The sequence below is a fragment of the Saimiri boliviensis genome, chromosome 2 (assembly GCF_048565385.1).
Source record: "Saimiri boliviensis isolate mSaiBol1 chromosome 2, mSaiBol1.pri, whole genome shotgun sequence".
In the NCBI taxonomy this organism is placed as follows: domain Eukaryota; kingdom Metazoa; phylum Chordata; class Mammalia; order Primates; family Cebidae; genus Saimiri; species Saimiri boliviensis.
This window is the reverse complement of record NC_133450.1, coordinates 36,522,513-36,548,906: the sequence shown is the minus strand read 5'-3', so window position 1 is coordinate 36,548,906 and position 26,394 is coordinate 36,522,513. Positions and strand designations below refer to the sequence as shown.

At 40.8% G+C, this 26,394-nt stretch overlaps 1 protein-coding gene and 1 pseudogene across 2 annotated transcripts in view; both read left to right on the top strand.

The window, feature by feature from the left end:
- Nucleotides 1–4,390: 4,390 nt before the first annotated feature.
- Nucleotides 4,391–5,409, top strand: LOC101036495 (small ribosomal subunit protein eS6-like; annotated as a pseudogene).
- Nucleotides 5,410–9,153: 3,744 nt separating this feature from the next.
- GARIN2 (golgi associated RAB2 interactor family member 2) overlaps nucleotides 9,154–26,394 on the top strand; it is a 35,304-nt gene continuing 18,063 nt past the window's right edge. The window contains exons 1-5 of one of the 2 annotated variants that reach the window (XM_074393106.1): nucleotides 9,154–9,239; nucleotides 10,013–10,196; nucleotides 13,406–13,605; nucleotides 14,913–15,465; nucleotides 18,510–18,757. In XM_074393106.1, the coding sequence (XP_074249207.1) occupies nucleotides 10,038–10,196; nucleotides 13,406–13,605; nucleotides 14,913–15,465; nucleotides 18,510–18,757 (1,160 nt within the window). In that variant the 5' untranslated portion in view covers nucleotides 9,154–9,239; nucleotides 10,013–10,037. Of the gene's footprint in view, nucleotides 9,240–10,012; nucleotides 10,197–12,083; nucleotides 13,606–14,912; nucleotides 15,466–18,509; nucleotides 18,758–26,394 lie in introns of those variants that run through there. The other variant, XM_074393105.1, reaches the window with a different exon arrangement.

Sequence of the window (26,394 nt, the reverse complement as noted above, 5' to 3'; positions counted from 1 at the left end):
GAATTAGGAAGGAGAGTCCACCTTGCAGTTGTTTAGAAAAGCACATCTGCAAGGAGATTATCATGACCATTTGTCTTCTCAAATTTCCACTCTTCAGTGTGAATTAAAGAAACAACTTGAAGAATAGTCGCAGTAATTACAAACAAGTACCCTTCAGCAATTACAAGAAGGCTTTCAATGGTTAAACCTGAACACTTGGTTGTCTAGATTAAACAGACACATTTGGGTGATGGCCGCTATACTTATTCTTTTTTGTATCTGTTTGCTAGGCATCTGCAGGTGGCTCTGTGCTGCCACCCAAGGCATCTATGACCAGGGAAGAATGATAGTTGCTTACCTTGCATTGGATGACCATTATGCTCTAGGAATTAAAGAAGGGGGAGACGAAGGGAGTGCATGGCAACTTATTAAAACTTATGTATAAGGCATATGAGGTTGGGGCATGAAAATTACTGAGGTACTGTGTATGTTATTTGTGCATGGGAATGAAACCTTGACCCTGAAAACAGGACAAGGAGTGGAGTGTGTGGTGTGATAAGGAACGCTGAAAGCAGCCTCCTGAGAATGCAGCTTGAATGTTGTGCAAGGTCACAAGTGCCTCAGCAACCTATCTCAAATGACCATCTAGTGGTTGTTTGTAGTTAATACAAGCCCTCTCAATAAATATTTGGTGGATGGATGCTGGGGCGGACTCGTGGAAGAGCTACCCTCTATCCCCACTAAGCTGGAACTGCCTGAGCACTTCATTCTTGGCATTCACTGCAAGCTATACGCTCTGCAATTACCATTTACATCATATTTACATCATTGATCAATGATGTAAATTGACATTGATCAATTTTCTCTCCAAGAAATCCTCTGAAAACTTCACTCCACCATCTAAATGCCCACTCCCAAGTTGTTGGGGCTCCATGGGAAAGCTGACCACACTTTCTCTCAGAGGTGGACCTGCAGGGCAGCTCCTCCCACGTGCTTTTCTTATCTTACTTCAGAGATGATGTCAGCACATTATGATTGTGATGTAGCAGCAATAAAACAATGCCCAGAGCAGCCTGGCCTGTGCTGCTTTTACTAAGTGATTAGTTGCCTGCCAGGTAGACATAAACACCTGCTAAAGAAATGTGAAAAGAGTGAAAACGTGCTATTTGGAGATTATTCTCCTAGTCGACATCCAGGAGATATCTAGAGATCTATTTCAGCCCCACCTTTTGGTAAGTGACTGTCTTGTTACTGCAACTTAGGTTTGAAACTGAGGGAGAAGGAAATGAATAGTTCAGTTAATTCTGGTAATTCAAGGGGAGAATGTCTTTTTTTCTTTTCCATCATCCCCTTCTCCTTCTAGTTTCATTTATTCAACCTCAACCTGAACAAGAAGAAAAGCTGAGAGATTTAACACCTGGTGACTGAATTTCTTTTCCTTAGAAATAATTTCACTGAGAGTTTGAGTTTGAAATAAAACCATGTTTTCTGTATTGTTTTAAAAAAAATTTTTTTTAGATGGAGTTTCACTCTGTCACCCAGACTGGAGTGCAATAGCACAATCTCAGCTCACTGCAACCTCCACCTCCCAGGTTCAAGTGATTCTCCTGCCTCAGCATCCAAAGTAGCTGTGATTACAGGCACCAGCCATCATGTCCAGCTAATTTTTTGTGTGTATTTGTGTAGAGACAGGGTTTGACCATGTCGTTTCAGTGAATAATGATTAATAAAAATGTAGATTAAATAAACTATATTTATTACAACCAAAGGTGTTAACTATACCAAAGATGCTGTTAAAAGAATAGCTGAACAATTAAGATCCACTAGTCAAAGAGCCTAAGAGAATATGATAGCTTTAGAAATGAAATTGGCAGAGAAAGGTGGTGTTTGTGTTATGATCAAAACTCAGTCTTGCACCTTTATCCCAAACAACACTGCTCCCAATAAGAGTGTAACAAAAGCTCTCCAAAGACCTACTGCCTTGTCAAATGAGTTAGCAAAAAATTATGGCATTAACAACCCTGTTTCAAATTGGCTTGAGAAACAGTTCAGTCAATAGAAAGAGACCATAACCCCAATTCTTACTTCTTTAGCAACTGTAATAAGTATATTCCTTCTTGTTAAGTGCTGTATTATACCATGCATCCGAAGGCTAGTACAAAGACTAGTGAACACAGCTCTTACTAAGATCTGCCCAAACCCTCCCCCACCTTATTCAGAAAAGTTACTTCTCTTAAAAAGTCAAACAGAACAGTTAAGTCAAGATATGTTAAACAAGTTTAAAGAGGAACTATAAAGTAAAAGAAGAAGAAATTGTGGGCAGTAGAAAAGTTACTCTTCAAAATTTCCTTACTTTAAAGAATAATCATAATTATTAGAAACAATAGTTTGTCTTAAACACTTTCTCCAAAGCTTTCTTGCTTTTTGCTAGTAGCTTTTTGTGAAGCCCTATTCTGTGTAGCTGTTAGATATAAAATAATAAGTACATTCTATGTCCTTCTGCTTTAACCAAAATATTTGTGTTAGACATGCTCACAGGCATATAGTACATTCTATGTCCTTGTATTTTAACCAAGCATTTTATGTTATTACTCTTCTAAGTCCTTTCCTAGCAACTTCCTGTCCCTTTCTTATTTGGACTTCCTCTTTTCCTTTTGTTTTCCATTGCTTTTGCCTGTTTAGAAAAGTTTGAAGTTGTTAGCCAATCAGGTTTTAGTTTAAATTGTGAGGTCTGGCTCTAACCAATGGAGATCAGACACAGCAGTAAGGATGACCCCAAATGCATAAAGGATAAATATGTCTGCTTTTCCTTTGTTCATTGTATTCTCATGGCAAGATGGCTAACAGGAGCACTCTTTCTGCAGAAAGTAAAATCGCCTTGCTGAGAAATCCTTTGTCTCAGTGCTATATTTTTTTTTTTTTGAGATGGAGTTTCACTCTTATTACCCAGGCTGGAGTGCAATGGCGCGATCTCGACTCACCACAACCTCCACCTTCTGGGTTCAGGCAATTCTCCTGCCTCAGCCTCCTGAGTAGCTGGGATTACAGGCATGCGCCACCATGCCCAGCTAATTTTTTGTATTTTTAGTAGAGACGGGGTTTCACCATGTTGACCAGGATGGTCTCGATCTCTTGACCTCGTGATCCACCCGCCTCGGCCTCCCAAAGTGCTGGGATTACAGGTGTGAGCCACTGTGCCCGGCCCAGTGCTAATTTTCTAATTTTTCTTTGTGGTACCAAGCATATGTTTCTAACATGGAGTTTTGCTCTTGTTGCCCAGGCTGGAGTGCAATGGTGCGATTTCAACTCATTACAACCTCTGCCTCCTGGGTTCAAGTGATTCTCCTGCCTCCACTCCCAAGTAGCTGGGATTACAAGCATGCACCACCATGCTCAACTAATTTTGTATTAATTTTAGTAGAGACAAGAGTTTCTCCATGTTGGTCAGGCTGGTCTGAAACTCCTGACCTCAGGTGGTCTGCCCGCCTCGGCCTCCCAAAGTGCTGTATTTCAACATGTATTTTTGAGTCACCAAAATTAATAATGATATCTTAGTAAGGTAATTGGATCAGAAGGTGGGGGCTGAACTGATTGTCAGGCTGCTCTTCTGTGCCTGCACACCAAGAAGACAAAGCAGAGTACAAGCAGCTTGTCAGAAAGAGAACTCAGAAACCATCTCTTTCTTTTTAAAAGAAAATCATTTCTTAAGCTTCAGTTTAACCACTGGCTACAATTATTTTTGACACTTCTTTTTTCTTTTTTTTTTTTTGAGACGGAGTTTCGCTCTTGTTACCCAGGCTGGAGTGCAATGGCACGATCTCGGCTCACCGCAACCTCCGCCTCCTGGGCTCAGGCAATTCTCCTGCCTCAGCCTCCTGAGTAGCTGGGATTACAGGCACGTGCCACCATGCCCAGCTAATTATTTTTGTATTTTTAGTAGAGACGGGGTTTCATCATGTTGATCTGGATGGTCTCGATCTCTTGACCTCGTGATCCACCCGCCTCGGCCTCCCAAAGTGCTGGGATTACAGGCTTGAGCCACCGTACCCGGCCTTTTGACACTTCTTTACAAGAGATTGTCATGTTCCAAATAGCTTGACACCATGATTGATAACTGCTGTTTTTAAAACAATTTAATGTTATGGGTATATATGATTACATATATTTTAACACACATTACTTATGTGTGTGTGTGTGTGTGTGTATGTGCATACATATGTGTGTGTGTGTGTGTATATATATATATATATATATGTGTGTATATATATATAAAGAAATTAAGTAGGCCAAGCACAGTGGCTCATGCCTGTAATCCAAGCACTTTGGGAAGCCAAAGTAGGTGGATCACTTGAGCCCAGGAGTTTGAGACCAACCTGGGCAACACAGGAAGAGCCAATTTCAAAAAAAAAAAAAAAAAAAAAAAAAGTAAAAATTAGCTGGGCGTGGTTGCATGTACCTGTAATACCAACTACCCAGGAAGCTGATGTGGGAGGATCATTTGGAATGGGGAGATTGAGGCTGCAGTGAGCCATGATTACAACACTGCACTCCAACCTGTGTGACAGAGACCTTATCTCAAAAAAAAAGACTCCAAAAATAAACAAAAAAAAAATGAAAGAAGAAAGAAGCGCTCTTTTCTGTGGTGCCCCAAAGGCATATAGCTGCTTCAAGATGAAGCTGAACATCTCCTTCCCAGCCACTGGCTGCCAGAAACTCATTGAAGTGGACAATAAACGCAAACTTCGTACTTTATATGAGAAGCGTATGGCGACAGATGTTGCTGCTGACACTCTGGGTAAAGAATGGAAGGGTTATGTGGTCCGAATGACAAACAAAGTTTCCCCATGAAGTAGGGTGTCTTGACCCATGGCCAGGCCCACCTGCTACTAAGGGGCATTCCTGTTACAGACCAAGGAGAACAGGAGAAAGAAAGAGAAAATCAGTTCATGGTTGCATTGTGGATGCTAATCTGAGCATTCTCAACTTGATTATTGTTAAAAAAAAAAAAAAAAAAAAAAAAAAAAAAAAAGGAGAGAAGGATATTTCTGGACTAACTGATACCACCGTGCCTCATTGCCTCGGGCCCAAAAGAGCTAGCAGAATCCGAAAACTTTTCAATCTCTCTAAAGAAGATGATGTCCGCCAGTACATTGTAAGAAAGCCCTTAAACAAAGAAGGTAAGAAACCTAGTACTAAAGCACCCAAGATTCAGCATCTTGTTACTCCATGTGCCCTGCAGCACAAACAGCAGTGTATTGCTCTGAAGAAGCAGCGTACTAAGAAAAATAAGGAAGAGGCTGCAGAATATGCTAAACTTTTGGCCAAGAGAATGAAGGAGGCTAAAGAGAAGCCCAGGAACAAATTCCGAAGAGACACAGACTTCTGTCTTTGCGAGCTTCTACTTCTAAGTCTGAATCCAGTCAGAAATAAGATTTTTTGAGTAACAAATAAATAAGATCAGACTTGGCTGGGCACGGTGGCTCAAGCCTGTAATCCCAGCACTTTGGGAGGCCGAGGTGGGTGGATCACGAGGTCAAGAGATCGAGACCATCCTGGTCAACATGGTGAAACCCCGTCTCTACTAAAAATAAAATAAATTTAAAAAATTAGCTGGGCATGGTGGCACGTGCCTGTAATCTCAGCTACTCAGGAGGCTGAGACAGGAGAATAGCCTGAACCCAGGAGGCAGAGGTTGCAGTGAGCCAAGATGGTGCCATTGCACTCCAGCCTGGGTAACAAGAGCAAAACTCTGTCTCAAAAAAAAAATATATCAGACTCAAAAAAAAAAAGAAAGAAGGAAGGAAAGAGAGAAAGAGAAAGAAAGAAAGAAAGGAAAAGAAAGAGAAAGAAGGAAGGAAAGAGGGAGAGAGAGAAAGAAGAAGAAAGAAAGGAGGGAGGGAGGGAGGGAGGCAGGGAAGGAAGGAAGGAAGGAAAGAAGGAAGGAAGGAACTGTAAAGACATATACCAAAACTTAAATACTGTCTCCAGCTATTCAGAGTGAACCTAAGGCCAGGCACAGTGGCTCACACCTATAATCCTAGCACTTTGAGAGGCCGAGGTGGGCAGATTGATTAAGCTCAGGAGTTTGAGACCCACCTGGGCAACATGGTGAAATCCCAACTCTACAAAAAATACAAAAATTAGCCAGGCATGATGGTGCACGCCTGTGGTCCCAGCTACTCAGGAGGTTGAGGTGGGAGGATCACTTGAGCCCAGGAAGTTGAGGCTGCAGTGAGCCAAGATCACATCACTCCACTGCATTCCAGCCTGGGTGACAGAGCAAGACCCTGTAGAGGAAAAAAAAGTGAAATTAGTAAATAATTTACTTTGCCATTGGTAAAATATACGATGGTGGGTGTGTATGTGTGTGTGTGTGTAGGGGTGTGTGTGTGCGTGTGTGTGTGTGTGGTGGTGGTGGTCAAAATGATGACTTCGCAGAACCATCCCTCTGTTTTAAGAGCCTGGACTAATGTTTCTCCCCCTAAAGATGAAATCTTGCTCTGTTACCCAGGCTAGAGTGCAGTGGCACAATCTTGGCTCACTGCAACCTCTGCCTCTGAGTTCAAGCGATCCTTCTGCCTCAGCCTCCCAAGTAGCTGGGATTACAGGCATGCATCACCAGACCTGGTTAGTTTTTGTATATTTAGTAGAGATGTTAGAGGGGTGAGGAGTGTAGTGTGCAGATATCTCAAATTACAGTTACAACAAAACTAGTCAAAATTTAGCATACACTTACCAGCTATACACATAATCCAAAAGTGTAAAAATAATTTCAGAACAAATGTTTAGAACATCACAGCAAAGTTGATAAAAGAGCCTGTTAACACTTTTTGCTCCTCAGCTAACCTCAACTTTGTTCAAAAAGGACATCAAAGGTGAGACCCAGTTGTGGCTGCAAATATCTCTGAATTCCTTCCTTACCTCTCACTTCCTCCTCCCTGTCTGTGTCCTGAATCCACAGCTACACCTGTTCCCCTGGGAGATCATCCACTGTTTGCTCTCTGGGAGGAGAATTCTCAGATGCAATGAATTCTGGTGATCTCATAAATGACAGCACTGGAAAGGGCCTTTCCCTAGTCCCAGCAGCCATGTGGCATCTCCTGATTAGCAAGTGTCTGCAAACAGTAGACAGACTTTCCAGAATTTCATTTTCTCAGAGTGAATTGTTTTTCCAAAATGTGCACTCTTTCACTTAACTCTGTATGAACAAGAGTGGACTGCTGTGTCTCCTCAAATCTAAGATCGACTAATTATAATATATACCATTATTGGCCGGGCGCAGTGGCTCACACCTGTAATCCCAGCACTCTGGGAGGCCGAGGCAGGTGGATCATGAAGTGGGTGGATCACTGGCCAACATGGTTAAATGCCATCTCTACTAAAAATACAAAAATTAGCTGGGCGTGGTGGCCTGTGCCTCTAATCCTAGCTACTTGGGAGGCTGAGGCAGGAGAATCACTTAAACCAGGGAGTCAGTGGTTGCAGTGAGCCGAGATCATGCCACTGCAGTCCAGCCTGGATGACAGAGAGAGACTCTGTCTCAAAAAAACAAAAAGATATTTTATGTGCCACTAAGAAAGAAAACATGCTGCTAATTATATAACTTAATGCTTTCTTTTGTTTTTTTGTTTGTTTGGGGTGTGTGTATGTGTTGTGTATGTGTGTGTTTGAGACAGAGTCTTGCTTGGTCACCCAGGCTGGAGTGCAGTGGCATGATCTTAGCTCACTGCAAGCTCCGCCTCCAGGTTCAAGCAATCCTCCTGCCTTAGCCTCCTAAGTGGGCATATCTTGAGAGATCTCCTAGAGAGGCCTTTAGGAGAAGCTGGTAGTATAGATGCATGCTACCACGCCTGGTTAAGTTTTGTATTTTTTAGTAGAGATAGGGTTTCACCATGTTGGCCAGGCTGTTCTCAAACTCCTGACCTCAGGTGATCTGCCCACCTCAGCCTTCTAAATAATGCTTTCTTACTGGAATTTTCCCACAGCTGTTGGTCCTGTGCCATCATCCTCTGTGTATTTCTTAAAGGGCTCCACTCTAGTCTTTAGGACCTTCTTCCAAGCCTCTCACACACACTCTACAAGTTTCATATAGGAGCTTTCTTTTTTTTTTCCTTTTTTTTTTTTTTTTTTTTTTTTTTGAGACAGAGTTTTGCTCTTGTTATCCAGGCTGGAGTGCAATGGCACAGTCTCTACTCACTGCAATCTCCACCTCCCAGGTTCAAACAATTCTCCTGCCTCAGTCTCCCAAGTAGGTGGGATTACAGGTATCTACCACCACATCCAGCTAATTTTTGTATTTGTAGTAGGGACGGTGTTTCACCATATTAGCCAGGCTGGTCTCATACTCCTGACCTCAAGTGATCTGCCCACCTTGGCCTCCCAAAGTGCTGGGATTATAGGCGTGAGCCACCGCTCCTGACCAGGAGCTTTCTTAATCTTACTAGAAGATGACAACAAAAGGTTTTCAGGTAATCATTAAGGAGTACATTTTAAATAGCAATTAAATGCAACCCCAGTAATATAATCTGTACTGCTTCCTTTGCCACATTATCAAATATCCTCATTGGCCATAGGAGCCCAGGATTTCACTGTTTAGCAGTTTCAGGCCAATTATGAGCTATGGACTCATGACTTTCTAGTTCCACCAAAAGACCATGGTGAGGATCATTGACAACAGCTCAGCTCAGACATAGACAGCAGCCTTGGACTTCGCTTCACCTATCCAGTATACTTAGAAGAACTTTAACTCTTTCTAAGGCATTGACCTCACACTTGAAATAACAGTAAGGTTTAGAATTGAAATTAGTTTCTTATGTATACAAATTAGTGCTTTTTTTTTTTTTTTTTTTTGAGACAGGGTCTTACTCTGTTGCCCAGACTGGAGTGCAGTTGCAAGATCATAGCTCACTGTAACCTCAACCTACCAGGCTCAGGTAATCCTCCCGCATCAACCTCCCAAGTAGCTGGAACTACAGGCACATACCACACAACCAGCTAATTTCTGTATTTTTTGTAGAGACAAGATCTTGCTATGTTGCCTAGGCTGGTCTCAAACTCCTGGGCTCAAGTGATGGGCTTGCCTTGAACTTCCTAAGTGCTGGGATTACAGGTGTGAGCCATTGTGTACAGCCTGTATACATTTGATTTTCTATTTTTGTTTCTTTTACAAAAGCTTTCATCATGAAAAGGAGGAAGCTCAAACTGAAGTGACTTTAAAAACTTCATCTCCTAGAGAGGATTGTGGCTTGGCCTGAGTTGAGGTGAGATTTGATGGTTCTTATAGACAAACCATGTTGGCTGCATGGCCACACCCTCTCCTGCCCTTTTCTCTTTTCCTTCCTTTCCCTCTTCCTTCTTCTTCCACTTGCTTTACTTTCCAAGATTTATTTTCTTCCTTCTCTCTCCTGGGGACTCAATGTACTTAAGATGCTGCCTACAGCAGTGGTCCTCTTGGCAGCAGGGACCAGTTTTGTGGAAGACAATTTTTCCATGGACTTGGTCTCATAAGGAGCATGCAACTAAGAGCTAAGGCTCAGTTATGGGTGAATAGTCTGGAAAAGTGTTCTCAGTTTAGTACAGCTTTGACACCCTACTTCCAAAAAGGGATTGGAGAATGCTGCATGATGGAGAGAGTACCATTAATTTGGAAGACAGAAAATAATGGTCTGTGGGGGAATATATTGAGAGACCTCCTAGGGAGCCCATTCCTTAATACCCTAATAAGTGTCTCCGGCCCCAGATCCCAGTCACTTTTTATTATATGTATCTGTTTTCAAGTCTTGATAGTCCCTATCATCCAACATCTTGTTTGAGTTTCTTTTGGCTTGCTTACTACCTGTCTCCCCATAAAGTGTAAGCTCAGGAGGGCACGGATCTTACAGTCCTGTTGAGACATATGTATTAATACAAGTGCCTGGTGCAGTGTCAAGCATATCACAGATATTAATAAAGTGTGCTGAATAAATAGATGAAGCAACTTAATTCTGACATTAAATTCTCTCTGTATCCATTAATTGTATTTCTGTTCCCTCAGTGTTTTTTTTTTATATGCAAGTGCAATGAAGAAGAACACCAGCAAACCTACCATGAGGATCAATAAGCAAGATGCTCTCTGCACCCCACACTCCCATGATCCAGGACATCTTCAAAATATGTTGGATGGAGGAGAGTATGCCCCTTTTGTATCTCCTCCCATGTTAGAGAGCAATTTTATCCAGGTAAATCATATTCAAGACCTGAGTTAAGTTCCAATAACTTCAGTAATTAATTTTCTCAAAGAAAACTGAAAAGGATGGGAGGAGAATTGTTTTAAATGTACCAAGGGAATGTGTGATACTACTAAAGAGAACAGTTTGGGAACTTTTAAAAACCTGAAATAATTATAATGTTAAAGGACATTCATTTCAAATGTCCCCAACAAACTCTTGTGAAGGACTTCTGTCTTAACTCTACCATAATTGTCATTCTATCATAATCTTCCCAAAATTACATGAAGCCATTTTTGGTATTTCCTGCCACGGGGAAACATACAGGTAACTTCTTTCTTAGGCATAGAAGACATTCTAAAGAACATCTCTGACACAGATAGGGGTTACAATGAATCTTAACTCTTAATTCTGAAGGTAAAATATACTTGTCAGACGGTGTTGGGAAGAAAAGCTTCCTTCTCATAAGAAGGTACCTACATTATGAATGAAACTGCATTTCTGTGCATTTGGGAGCAATGATAACTTTCTATAAACATTCAACATTAAAATATTCAGACAAAGAAATGGTGAAATGAGTTCAATGATAGGGGTCATAGCTTTAAAACTCCTAGAAATGCTGCATCAAAGTCTAACACTAAACACTGAGCTATTATGTCTAACTCTTAACACATTTGAGCAGCTGCTCAGCTGATTTCACAGAGGGGTGACAAGGGAGGACAACAGACTCTTCAAAAGGTAAGGAAACTTCATCTTCCATAAACACATTGTCTGCACCAATACTTGAGTACTAGTGTGAGCACTTCACCTCCCAAAACATCTAATGTTTTAGTGATGTCCCTAGAATGTGTGTGACAAGTCATGATTTGATGTACTTTACCTTCTACATACTTCTTTCCTACTAATAATGTCTTTATTTCTTCACCTTTCATCCTGTGCCCTTTCCAAGTTCGTTACCTTTTGTGCACTCTAATGAAATTACATAGTACTTTTCCAACATTAGGGTAGTCAGTAGTTGATAGGTCAGACATAGCCCCCTATCATAATTTGATAAGTCATACCCTTCAAGATGCACAACCCCTGGTTAACATGTCTTTGACAGCATGTTATCAAGATTCCTGACTGAACAGGTTTAAATGAAAAAAGAAAAACAATTAGGCTGGATACAGTGGCTTATGCCTGTAATCCCAGGACTTTGGAAGGCCAAGGTGCGAGGATTGCTTGAGGTCAGAAGTTCAAGACTGGGCTGGGTAACAAGTGAGACCCCCATCTCTAAAAGTATTTTTTTTTAATTAGCAAGGTGCAGTGCTGCACACCTATATTCCTAGCCACACGAGAGGCTGAGGAAGGAGCATTGCTTGAGCCCAGGAGCTCCAGGCTGCAGTGAGCTAGGATGGGGCTACTGCACTCCAGCCTGGAAGTTAAGAGGAGACTTTGTAAAAACAAACAAACAAATAAATACTTTTTAAAAAATTAAAAAGGAAACAATTATCTCAAATAGAGTGAATGAACCCCAGAATTTCAGCTCACTCCGTAGAGGACCCAGTTTTTTCTTTTTGCTTCATCACCTTGAAGCTAGTTCCCCTCAGGGCACCACATCCAAACAGGACAACTGCCAGAAGTAGAAGACATTCATCTCATCCTGGTGGCTCTGTCTCCTGGTGGCTCTGAGAAATGTTTTTCAGGGTTGTAGGAGAGCCCCTCTATGTCTCACTGGTCACAGCCCCTGCTGAAACCAGTCACTGGCAAGAGGTAGAATAGGACCACCACTACCCACTTAGGTTAATCTGGATTTAATCCCTCAGCTAGGTCATTATCCCTGAGCCATGATGTTGGACAAAACCAGGATTCTGTTAATCAGGAAGAAGAGGGGCACAGTTTGGAAAAGGTTATCGACAGTGTGAGCTACAACCTCTTTCTTTCAAGTGATGTGTTTTTTAATTGAACCAGTTATCGTACAGTGGAGAAACCACAGTGTAGCTCCTCTCTGCCTTCCTTCACCTTCCTGCCTGCCCATCCTCCAGTCTCTTCTACCAAGTGGCAGAGATTTTATTGGCCAAGTTTCTTGGACTTTGAGATTTTTACACATGCTGTTCCTCTGCCTGCAAACCTCTCCTCTCCACCCAGCCAGTTTATCGCCCACTTGGTTTAGATATCAGCTACAAGTTTCTTTCTCAGGGGAGACTTCCATGACCCCATATCCAGGGGTGTGCTTGAACTGGTCGACTGGTAAGTATTCAGGAAATGTGTAAGTCAGTTCTTAAACACAGCCATTATTAAAAATTAAATTATAGGCCAGGTGCAGTGGCTCACTCCTGTAATCCTAGTACTTTGGGAGGCCAAGGTGGGCCTCCTGAGGTCAGGAGTTCAAGACCAGCCCAGCCAACATGGTGAAACCCCATCTATCATAAAAATAGAAATATTATCCAGGCTTGGTAGCACATGCCTGTAATCCCAGCTACTCAGGAGGCTGAGGCAAGAGAATCACTTGAACCTGGGAGGCAGAGGTTGTAGTGAGCTGAGATCATGCCACGGCACTCCAGCCTAGGTGACAGAATGAGACTGTCTCAAAAAAAAAAATTAAATTCTTAAAAAATAAATTTTATAAACTTACAATTATATCTAAAATAAGGGCAATAAATATTCAAAACTCTTCATTCCTAATCTTTTACTACATTTTACTATTGTCTATATTTCCGAGGTTATAAATATAAGAAGAGTTTGGCAAGAGTTTGTGGAATTTATTAATTGGCTCTATGGAATTTAAACTAAAGACTAAAGAATATTGCATATAATTTGTACATTTGTGCTACTTGTTTTTTATGTCAGTAACATTTTAAATAAACTTATGTGTAAATGTCTGTACCTTCTAAGACCTAGCTGTTACCAGAACATCACTGCCTATCTCCCTACTCTAAGTCAAGTCCTGTGTTACATATTCCCATAACATCCTGAACTTGTACTTGGTAAAACTTCTTACAGTAATAATTAGTTACAGACTTAAATTGTTTAATGTTTGTCCCTGGTAGATCCCCACGGGTCAGGGACTGTGCCTGCTCCCTGTGGTACCTCCAAGAATTAGCATGACCAAGTGAAGGAATAGATACACCATGGTTCATGTCTCCTTTATTTCCTACCCTCTCTTACACTTCTCAGGCAAGCAAGGTTGTCAAAGCCACACATTTCATCAGATAACGCCTTTTCCTGTTTTCTGCACTCAGGTCAACAGGAGAGGTGAATCCATTTACCTTCATAACCGAGCCAACTGGGTGACTGTAGGCATCTGTTCTTCCAGCTCCACCCACAAAATCCCCAATGTGATGCTACTGGCACATCTGACACCTGGTGCTCAAAAAGACACAGAACCCCTGTTTAAAAGTCTCCTGACATCTCCTCCTGCAGAGAAACTGGTGCTCACCAGGTGAGTTGTAAAGAGAAGAGGTTAAAGATCCCTCAGAAAATGTGCGTTACCCTTGTGGATCTGAAAATGGAAACACTGATGACGATTGTGCTAAAGGAGCATCTCACTCACACTCCCTGCTGCAAATGACAAAGAGGAGCATCCTTAAAGATAGGGGGAATCATGTATGATAAAGCATGTCAAACAGGCAGTTAATTTTTTTTAAATTAAACCTAATTAACAGGAACTGAAGACTCATAATAAACTGCCTTTCTAGAACATGCCTCCTCTTCCCCAGCATCCCAGCTTCCAACAGAATTAACTCTGGTCTTGTCTCAGCCACTAACTTGCTCTATGATCTTGAGCAAATTGCTTAACTTTAAGTCTCAACTTTGAAGGATGAATTTAAATGGACACTTTCTAATGGTAAATAGTTGGCATTCTGATGTGTTTTATTTGTTTTGTTTTGTTTTTGAGATGAAGTCTCACTCTGTCACCCCCAGGCTGGAGTGCAGTAGCATGATCTGGGCTCACTGCAACCTCCACCTCCCAAGTTTGAGCAATTCTCCTGTCTCAGCCTCCCAAGAAGCTGTGACTACAGGCCCATGTCACCACACTTGGCTAATTTTTGTATTTTTAGTAGAGACAGGGTTTCACCATATTGATATTGTGAAGGTACAGACATTTACACAGAAGTATTGAACTTCTGACCTCAGGTGATCCACTAGCCTTGACCTCCCAAAGTGCTGGGGTTACAGGCATGATCCATCGTGCCCAGTCCACTCTGTTTTTATACATCAGAGCCTTTGTCATATGATTAAGATGAGATGGTCCTCAGAAGCCCCTACCCAGACCTATCTGGGAGACAAGTCTGGTGTCTTGAGTCTCATTCTTCAACTACTATAAAAAAATAAGAAAGAAGCTGGGTATGGTGGCTCTTACCTGTAATCCCAGCACTTTGGGAAGCCAAGGCAGGTATATTGCTTGAGCCCAGGCATTCAAGACCAGCCTGGGCAATATGGTGAACCTTGTTTCTACAAAAAATACAAAACTACCTTGTACGACTTGTCTCTACAAGAAATACAAAAACTAGCCAGGCATGGTGGTGCAAACCTATTGTCCCAGCTATTCAGGAGGATAAGGTGGGAGAATCAGCTGGGCCTGGGAAGTCGAGGCTGCAGTGAACCATGATCGTACCACCACTGCACTCCAGCCTAGGTAACAGAGTGATACCTTGTCTCAAAACAAACAACCAAAAACCAAAAACTATATATATTTAGGCCTACAATCAGGTCTCCAGATGATGTTACATGTGTGCTTGTTTGCAGGTTTCTCCCTCTGCAGTTTGTGACTCTTTCTGTGCATGATGCTGAGAACATGCGCCTGAAAGTAAAGCTGGTGAGTGGTCGAGCCTACTACTTACAGCTCTGCACCTCTGCATGTAAACAGGACACCTTATTTTCTCAGTGGGTGGCCCTCATCTCCCTCTTGAATCAGGAGAAAGCCAAAGTTTCCAAAGTGTCAGAGATTTCAAGTCTCTCAGGAATTACGAATAGCACGGACATCACAGGCTCCTTGGACGTGATGGATATCACAGCGTTCACAGCCATCCCGACCCCATATGTGCAGGCAGTTACAGACCCTGTACATGTCAGGGACAGCATAGATTTCTCGGAATTCACAGACATCACCGACATCACAGATGTCACAGATCTTCCAGAAAATGAGGTCCCAGAGGTCCCAGATGTAAGAATTGTCACAGAAGTCACAGAAGTCAGAGAAGCCACAGAAGTTACAGACAACTTGGATGTTACAAAATGCTCAGGAGTCACAGTCGTGTTTGAAAATGATGACTTAATCAGGGCCAAGCAAGAGGAGGAGGTACGTGTCACCGAAGACTTTCATGCCTTAATAATCGAGAACCAGAGTAATTACCAAGATCACAGTTCTTGGTTAGCTGACATTGATGATCAAAATGCTATGGAACTGTAACCTAATTTTAATAGTGAGATTTGATCTCTGAATCCTTGTGTAAAGGAGTTGTAAGATGTTTCCTGAAATAGGCAATGATCACCCTTAACATCAATCTTAGCCCAGTATCAGAAATGAAAATAACTTTGGAATCAGAATCAGAAGACCCAAGTTAGACTCAACCTGCGACATATTACTAGTGTGACTTTGCCCAAGTCACAGAATCCATGAGCCTCAGTTTTCTCACTTCTAAAATGAGGATATTAATACAATGAAACGGTTATTTTCCAGTTTAAAAACATATAGCGGTATCCAGTATCTTGAAGGATGGGATGGAACTTCGATGGGTAAACATAAGGATGGAAATAGGATAATAAAAAACAAATTGAGTGGCTTTAGAAAAGACCAGAGAGTCATGCCCAAAAATGTTTTGTTAGTTGGGCTGGAGGATAATATAGGTGGAGAATAGTAGAATATAGGATTGGAAAGTTGCTTAAAAACCTTGAGAGTCAAATTTAAAAGTGAGAACTTCACTATTTGAGCAAACCTTAGTGACCAAAGTCTCCTGTGTAAGGGAATGAAAAAGCTGTATTTTTTAAAGATTAAGCAAATGCAGGATGGAACATAGGCAAAGAGATCTGAAGACTACTGCTGAAAAACTTCCTCTAGGTCTACAATAGAAAAAAGGCCAGTGCAGTGGCTCACACCTGTAATCCCGGCACTTTGGGAGGCTGAGACAGGTGGATTGCTTGAGTCTGGGAGTTCAAGACCAGCCTAGGAATCATGGTGAAACCCCATCTCTACTAAAAATACAAAAATTAGCTAGGCATGGTAGTATGTGCCTGTAGTCCCAGCTACTAGGGAGGCTGAGGGAGGACGATTGCTTGAGCTTTGGAGACAGAGGTTGCAGTGAGCCGAGATCGTGCCACTGCTCTCCAGCTTGGGTGACAGAGTCACACCCTGTCTCAAAAAAAAAAGAAAAGAAAAATGGATGGCAGGGCTGGGCATGGTGGCTCATGCCTGTAATCCCAGCACTTTGGGAGACTGAGGCAGATGGATCACCTGAGGTCAGGAGTTCAAGACCAGCCTGGCCAGCATGGCAAAATCCTATCTCTACAAAACACAAAAATTAGCCAGCGTGTTAGTGGGGGCCTGTAATCCCAGCTACCTAGGAGGCGGAGGCAGGAGAATTGCTTGAACCTGGGAGGCAAAGATTGCAGTGAGCTGAGATTGTACCATTGCACTCCAGCCTGGGTGGCAGAGTGAGACCCTGTCTCAAAAAACAAAAACAAAACAAAACAAAAACACTAATTTTTAATTAGGAAAAATTCAAATAGTTCTACACAATTTTTAATAACAGGAGGAAAATGCTTACAATAAAATGTTAAGTGAAAAAGGAAATGGAACTTCAAGATGATCTCAAAGTAGACATAAACAAAATAAATAGACAAAAAGATGAGAGTAAAATGTGCATAGGAGTAGTTGTTTCTGGGCAGTGGCATTATACAAGCAATAATTTATTATTATTATTTTGAGACAGTTTTACTCCATTGCCCAGGCTGGAGTGCAGTGGCAAGAGCTCAGCTCACTGCAATCTCTGCCTCTCAGGTTCAAGTGATTCTCATACCTCAGCCTTCTGAGTAGCTGGGATTACACGTGCCCACCACTATGCCCAGCTCATTTTTGTATTTTTAGTAGAGATGGGATTTCTCCATGTTGCCCAGGCTGGTCTCAAACTGCTGGCCTCAAGTGATCCGCCCACCTTGGCAAGCAGTAATATACTATCTTTATCATTATTCCTTATATGATTTTCCAAATATGCTATAATAAATATATATCACTTTTATTGTCAGGAGTTTTATCTTTAAGGAAGAAAATTATTGCATTATTTCCAAGGAAATGTAATAGAGGTGTATTAGGCCATTCTTGGATTACTATAAAGAAATATCTGAGGCTGAGCGATCAATAAAGAAAGGAGGGTTAATTGGCTCATGGGTCTGTAGGTGGTAAAGGAAGCACAATGCTGGCATCTGCTCTGGTGAGGGCCTCAGGGAACTTACAATCATGGCAGAAAGGAAGGGGAGCCAGCACATCACATGGCAAGAGAGGGAGCAAAACAAAGAGGAAAGAGGTGCTAGCCTCTTTTAAACACCAGATCTCACATCAACTCAGAGTGAGAACTCATTATGGGGAGGACAGCACCAAGCCATTCACAAGGGATCTGCCCCCAAGACCTAAACACCCCCTACTAGCCCTACCTCCAACATTGGAGGTCACATTTCAACATGAGATTTTCAAGGGACAAAACCGTATCAAGAAGTAATGGACTAGGCAGGGGCAGTGGAAGAAGAAGGTGCAGACATGAAGAACATTAGAGAGCCAGCTTTAGGGCCTGCTAACCCTCACTGGCCTTGAGGCTTCAGTGATTCTGAGGGAATCAGAGAGCAGCTGGTAGAGGTGGTACATTAACAGAAACTGGGAAATTAGGAGGGAAGGGGTTAGAGTATTAAGTTTTAAATACAAGTTCTAAGTCATTTTAAAAAAATCTTTTTTATATTATAAGCCCCCAACCCCTGTCACCTATTAGATGCTCTCATTAAGAGCAAACTCAGACTGGGGAATCAGTGGCATTTCTAGGAAACCTTTGTTGCACTGACAATTCACAGAGAAATACTGTAATTAGAAGCCAAGTGTCTTCTGTGAGGTGACAACGTGAGCTTGGGAACATGTGTCAGGCTGCAGTGGGGCAGGCCCTGGCTCCCACACAGCCTGCTGCCAGCACACCCTGGGCGCTCCCCATCGTTATACCACTCTAAGCCTCACTCCCTCCTTACTACTTACAGGGGCTCAGTGACAATGAATGAAATGGTGCCTGTATTAGATGCTGCTCCACAAACATCTATTAGCTGATGTTCTTCTGTTACCTGATTTGCTGCTGCTTTTTATTTTTAAAGGAAAAAATAAAAGACATTCTGAAGCCTGGGTGTCTACAAGATACAAAAAGTAAGAGTGAGTTGAAAGAATCCCCAAAACATGTCACCATCTCAAACATAACTGTGACTTTTGAAGGTAAAGGATATTTTCAAACTACCTTGACTCCAGTAGAAAGTGAGGCAAATACATCCAAGGAGATGGAGGATAAGACCTCTGAAGAAAAGACACCTGATTTTAAGAGCACGGCTCTCAAGCCTGAAGAATCCAGGTATGTGAGGCAGGAAAATGCCAAAGGAATTCTAAGACATGAAATATTAGTAAAGAGGTGTGTGCTTTAGTCTTTCAACTCAGGAATCTGCCACTGAAGATTCTCAGAGACAGATGCAGTGTAACTGCATGACAATATAGTCAGCTCTGAATGACCCACATTTGGTTCAGCCTTGGCTAATTTTTATTTTCATGCCAACTTCTCATGTTACTCAGTTGGCATTCTGGGCTGTCTACCTGAAGTCAATTGTATGTGCTTCAGAAAATATAACAGAGGCCGGGTGCGGTGACTCACGCTTGTAATCCCAGCACTTTGGTAGGCTAAGGCAGGCGGATCACCTGAGGTCAGAAGTTCAAACCAGCCTGGCAAACATGGCAAAACCCCGACTCTACTTAAAAAATTAGCCAGGCATAGTGACAGGCACCCGTAATCCTAGTTATTTGGGAGGCTGAGATACGAGACTCACTTGAACCCGTGAGGTGGAGGTTGCAGTAAGCTGAGATCATGCCACTGCACTCCAGCCTGGGTGAAAGAGCAAGACTCTGTCTCAAAAGAAAAAAGAAAGAAAATATAATAGAATCACAGTGTTCACATATTTTGGAGTTGAGGCATTGACTTCAATAGTGATTATGAGTACTTTTTATTTTATTAAACATACATCTTTATACTTCTTTATATTTTCTTCTATACATATTCTTACCTTTCTCTACACTTCCAACTAATAACTTTTCTTTTTCTTTTCTTTTTTTTTTTTTTTTCTTTTTTTTTTTGAGACGGAGTTTCGCTCTTGTTACCCAGGCTGGAGTGCAATGGCACCATCTCGGCTCACCGCAACCTCCGCCTCCTGGGTTCAGGCAATCCTCCTGCCTCAGCCTCCTGAGTAGCTGGGATTACAGGCACGCACCACCATACCCAGCTAATTTTTTGTATTTTTGGTAGAGATGGGGTTTCACCATATTGACCAGGATGGTCTCGATCTCTTGACCTCGTGATCCACCCACCTCAGCCTCCCAAAGTGCTGGGATTACAGGCATGAGCCACCGCGCCCAGCTTCTTTTTCTTTTTTAAAGACTAGTCAAGTGCAGTAGTGAGAAAAGGAAAATGTTAATCCTGCTTGTAACAATAATGCTAAAGTCTTATAATCATAGCAGGGAAAATATAGTAAACTTAGTATAAAATTAGGGAAACATTTAATATTAATCATTATTAAAATATAGAAGTATAGAAAAACCATGATACTGTAAATACATTTGATGATGTTTGATATTCTTGATCACAGAAAAGATCTACATAGTAGTGAGTTTTCTTTTAGCACAATAAAGAATATTTACCACAAACCAGAGCTTATATTATTTTTAATGAGGAAATTTAGAATTGTTCTATTTAGAACTTAGAACACAGCATGGTGAAATCCCATCTCTACAAAAAATACAAAAATTAGCTGGGAGTGGTGGTGGATTCCTGTAGTCCCAGCTATTTGGAAGGCTGAGGTGGGAGGATTGCTTGAACCAGAGAGGTCAAGGCTGCAGTGAGTCAAGATCATGCCACTGTACTCCAAGCTGGGTGACAGAGTGAGACCCTGTCTCAAACAAACAAAAAAAAAACCTTAGAACAAATTAGGAATGTTCCCATTAACATTTCTATGTAATATAAAAGTTTCTAGCAAGCTAATAGGACTAAGAAGTACAAAGAAAATTATAATAAATCTTTAAAATCACTTTTCAAATAGAAATTCATATTTGGAAAATTTGAGAATCAACAAAATTTTAGTTTCTTTAGGAAGGTTATAGATTATAAGATAAATGCAAAAAAAATAGTTTTAATTTACATGCCAAAAATATATTGAAAAAAGGGTGTATTTTTCAATAGCAACAACAAAAACCAAATATTTAGTGAGACTGATAAGAGATCTATATAAATGGAATTATAAAAACTTTAATGGCAGAAATAAAAGACAACTTGAATAAGGAAAACTAAATTCTCCCTCTGCATAAGTAGATTTAAATGCAATACCAATTAACATCTCAATAGGATATCTCATAGAAATAATAAAATTGCATAGAAAAAAAGGATGTGAAAAAGATAGGGGTAAATATCTCAAGGAAACAGGGTAAGAGGGGAGTGAGAGGTAAAACAATATACACTGAGTACAGCTGTACACTGCTCAGGTGATACGTGTACCAAAATCTCAGAAATCACTACTGAAGAACTTATTCCTGTAACAACAAAAATCAGAAACTGGATCAATAGGTTCACATTTAAAACTTGTAAAAAATTAACTGTCCAGTTGAGTGCTTAGCACTGCACTAAGTATAACCATCTCCCTGGCTTGTTGAGGATAAAATGTCAGTCTCCCTCTTCTGGGCCAGTGCTGACAGACGATCATGCATTTGGAAAGAAATTGTTGTTTCTGGCTCACCTACTGCAGGCTCTTAGCTGCTTTCTCTGTTTCATTTGTTATATATTTGATTTTTATAAGCTGCCTATCATTGGTTTGTACCAATGATAGCATAAAGCTAGGATGATGGCAGTATATTCCCTAGTTCTTTCACTTAACAGTTTTTATCTTCCCAACTGGATTATAAACACCTTGCAGGTAGGGAGCACTCTTCTTTGTATGGTATCCTTCACACCTCTTAGAACACATGCTGGACACAGAGAAGGGCTCAAAGCTGGCTTGGTGAATTAAAAGAACAATGGTAATATGTTACTAAAATTTTGGGAACTATTTTGTACATGGTGAAAATATTTTCATTAGAAACTTGGGACTTAGAAAAACTGGCTAATATAAAGGAAAGCATAAATGCTAGGATCATTGTTTTGCATTGTCAAAAATATTCTATTGTGCATTCAAAAAAAGTTTTCCAATTCCTATACTATTCTAATTTAGTGTGTTTGATTTTCCATATTAAAAGTTAAAGAAAAAAATCTCAAGAAAACAATTGGAATGAAAAGTGTCAACAGTCTACTCAGTCCTATAAAATCTTAAGCCATGTTATAATAAATGCCCACCAGAACTACCAGTACAAAGATTAGAATATAGAAATAAAGATATAACCAGGCACAATGGCTCATGCTTATAATGCCAGCACTTTGGGAGCCTGAGGTGGGAGGATCATCCTGAGCAACTTACCAATACCCTGTCACTACAAAAATAATTTTAAAGTAGCCAGGTGTGATGGCATGTGACTACAGTCTTAGCTGCAGGAAAGGCTGAGGCAGGAGGATCTTTTGAGCCCAGGAGTTCAAGGTTACAGTAAGCTCCGAACACATCACTGTACCCCAGCCTGTCTCAAAAAAAAAAAAAAAAGATGCAAAAATAGATCCAAACTGATATGAATTCAAAATCATGGAAAAAGCAAAATTCTAGGAAAATGTTGGTCAAAGATTTATGAAATACCATTAAAAAATTAAAATAAGAAAAGAGTAAATTATTTCAAAACTAACTATAATGAGCCAGAAGAAAATGGGATGGTATCATTGCCTCATTTACAGAGGAAAGATCATTTATTGTCTACTGACACAATAATAGTAATTTTCAATGGCAGAATTTGCATCATTCACTCAAAAATATTTATGAGCACTTCCTGTGCACTAGGCACTGGGGATACAGCAGCAAAAATGATCAAGTCCCTATCTCATGAAATGTTTTATTCTAGTGGGGGACACAGACAATACATGTTATGCCAGCTGGAATGTGCTGTGATGAAAATAAAAAGAGATAATATAGAATGAAAGTGATTAGAGGAAGGTGGAGAGACATTTTATACAGGTGGTCAAGGCCATTTGAGCAGAGACCTGATGAAGTATGAACCTCTGGGGGAAAAGAGTTCCAAGTTGGTTGACTGCATAACAATTACAAATATCTGCCAAATAAATCATTTTTTTAAAATAAATACATTTCCAACACAAATACCCATCAATGATAGACTGGATAAAGAAAATGTGGCACATATACACCATGGAATACTATGCAACCATAAAAAAGGATGAGTTAATGTCCTTTGCAGGGACATGGATGAAGCCAGAAACCATCATTCTCAGCAAACTGACACAAGAACAGAAAACCAAACACTACATGTGCTCACTCATAAGTAGGTGTTGATCAATGAGAACACATGGACATAGGGAGGGGAACATCACACACTAGGGCCTGTTGTGGGGGTGGAAGGATAGGGCAGGGATAGCAAGGGGTGGTGGGGTGGGTAGGGGAGGGATAGCAGGGGGCAGGGTGATGGGGAGATATAGCATTAGGAGAAATACCTAATGTAGATGACAGGGTGATGGATGCAGCAAACAACCATGGCACATATATACCTATATAATACACCTGCACATTCTGCACATGTACCCCAGAACTTAAAGTATAATAACAAATAAATAAATACATTCATAAATGTATGACAACAGAGAAGAGAAAGCATAATAGATTACCTTTATATACAAGTAGCTGGTAGGAATTTGTAAGGGATACAGTAACAAATAATTTAAGGACATAAATAGAAAATTTACTCCAGAAGACAACTATTTGAGAAGGAATCAATCCTACTAATAATCAAAGAAATACAAGTTAAGCAATTACCAGTTAGCTTTTCATTAGGTGTCAACAACATTCATGGTGTCCCTGTAAATGGTTGTCAATTCACACCCCAAATGTTTGTACTCCTTTACTTATAGTAATATATGTCAAAGAAATAATTCAAAGGGGAAAATAACTTATCTGAACACAGCATTTCATAATGAAAACCTCTAAGTAATCCAAATGCTCACTGGTAGGAAAATGGCTAACCAGGAAATAGTACGTCAATTCAGTGAAACAACAGAGCCCCATTTTTTAAAAAGCCATAGGTAGAATTTAAATGAAAAGAGCTATGGCTGGCATGGTGGCTCCTGCCTGTAATCCCAGCATTTTGGGAGGCTGAGGCAGGAGGCTTGCTTGAGCCCAAGAGTAAGGGATACAATTAACAAATGTTAATTTGAGCCCGGAGTTCAAAACCCACCTGGGCAACATAGGGAGACCCTGTCTCTATTTAAAAAAGAAAAAAAAAAGCAGAAGAAGAAGAAAGAAAAAAGAGCTACATGACTAATAAGGAATTATAAGCTGGAAAAGCAAAAACTTGCAACAAATGTAAATACAATGGTATTTTATTTCTATCATCTGGGAAGAAACCACACTTTGGGCATAGTTGATGATTAATGGAATAAATATTTGTTGTAGCTATTGATAGATGCTTCTATTAAACTTTTATTATATAATTAATTACACATATAATTTAAAAAGTAAATTGGGCTGGGTGTAGTGGCTCATGTCTGTAATTGCAGCACTTTGGGAGGCCCATGAGGGCGGATCACGAGGTCAGCAGTTTAAGACCAGCCTGGCCAATATGGTGAATCCTCATCTCTACTGAAAATACAAAAACTAGCCAGGCATGGTGGCATTCACCTGTAATCCCAGCTACTTGGGAGGCTAAGGCAGGAGAATCACTTGAACCCAGGAGGCAGAGCTTGCAGTGAGCCAAGATTGTGCCACTGTACTCCAGCCTGAACAACAGAGAGAGACTATCTCAAAAACAAACAAAAAAAAAAGTAAATTGAATCTAGGATTCATTCATTGGGAAATAGTTTAACACAGCCAATAGTGATTGAGCTTTGCCACTGGTCATGGTGGCTCAGACCTGTAATCTCAGCACTTAGGGAGGCCAAGGCAGGCAGATTGCTTAAGTCCAGGAGTTCGAGACCAGCCTAGGCCATATGGTGAAACCCTCTCTCTACAAAAATTAGTTGGATGTGGTAGCATGTGACTGTAGTCCCAGCTACTTGGAAGGCTGAGGTGGGAGGATCATCTGAACCTGGGAGATGGAGGTTGCAGTGAGCCAAGATCGCACCACTGCACTCCAGCATGAGTGACAGAGGGAGACCTTGCCTTCAAAAAAGAAAAAAGAAAAAACAAAAGAGAGAAAAAACTTTGCAGTCAGATCTCTGGGTTCAAATCCTGGCTTCTCTATCTTACTAGCTCTATGATCTTGGGCAAGTTACTTAACTTCAAGTCTGTTTCCTCATTTGTAAACTAGGAATAATATCCACCCTGTAGAATTGCTATAAGAATTAAATAGCTGATATTAAAATGCTCACAATGCCAGGTACATGGTAACTTTTCAAAGTATATCTAGGTATACATATGGATAAAATATAGGGTGGAAGAAAGAAGGAAAGAGGGAGGAAGATAGGTTCAAGCAAAGATTAAACTCAATCAAAAAACTTAATGTAGATTTGACTCACATTTAATACAGTACAAACATGATTCTCTATGACACAGGATGTCTGAAGTAATCTTTCCACTATACTACCCAATAAACTGAACCTAGAGAAGAACTGGGAAAAAGAGCACAAAACTGATTAAATATTGTAAAAAAAAAAAAAAAAAAATTGAGGTGATAGGAGAATGTTAATAGGTGACAATGACCATATTCAAATGTATGAGGAATATGTTCACAGAAAGCTACCTATATTTTAAAAGTAGATTTAAAGTAAAAATTATTTTACCAGAGAGGAAAATTTTATTATTAGGTAATATAGCAATCAATTTAAAAAATAACCTGGGCAAAGTGGCTCACAATCCTGTAATCCCATCAACTCAGGAAGCTACAGCAGGAGTACCATCCTGGGCAACTTAGCAAGACCTTGTCACTAAAACAAAAGTGGGAGGGTGGCTTGAGCCCAGGACCCTGAAGCTGTGGTGAGCATGATTAAGCCACTGCACTCCAGCTGGGGTGATGGAGCAAGACACTGACTCTTAAATAAATTTTTTAAGAAGACTTATTTATTATATATTGAAAAACAACAGAACCAGTTTCTGTAGGTTCTGTAGATTGTGAAGTCAGTCCCTGCAAAACTTCTCAAAACTGAACACTAAGCCATTTGTTCTGGATAGACTTTAAGCATTCTCCTGCCAGGAGTCTAGACACTTTCATGTTTCTTATAATGTAATCTTTTTTTTTTTTTTTTTTTTGAGACGGAGTTTCGCCCTTGTTACCCAGGCTGGAGTGCAATGGCGCGATCTCGGCTCACCGCAACCTCGGCCTCCTGGGCTCAGGCAATTCTCCTGCCTCAGCCTCCTGAGTAGCTGGGATTACAGGCACGTGCCACCATGCCCAGCTAATTTTTTGCACTTTTAGTAGAGATGGGGTTTCACCATGTTGACCAGGATGGTCTCGATCTCTCGACCTCGTGATCCACCCGCCTCGGTCTCCCAAAGTGCTGGGATTACAGGCTTGAGCCACCACGCCCGGCCTTATAATGTAATCTTAATCACTGTGACAATCTGCGAAAATGAATAATGGAATGCATGCTAAAGTCTAATATAAGAGTGCTCTAGGGTATTCCTTAGAAGAGTGTAATGAAATGAAAACAGTAGACACACTAGGTACATTGTAAGGTTCTAAGAAGCAGAGTGATGAAAGTACACAGAGGGCTTGGGAAATATTAGTTGCTCAGTAAATGAATTATTATTATCACTAATAATTCATTTTCAATCGTGGAGATTAAAGAAAAAATGTGTCTTCTTTACAATGGCTCCTCTGACAAAAAATGTATCATAGGGCCAGGCTCAGTGGTTCACACCTGCAATCCCAGTACTT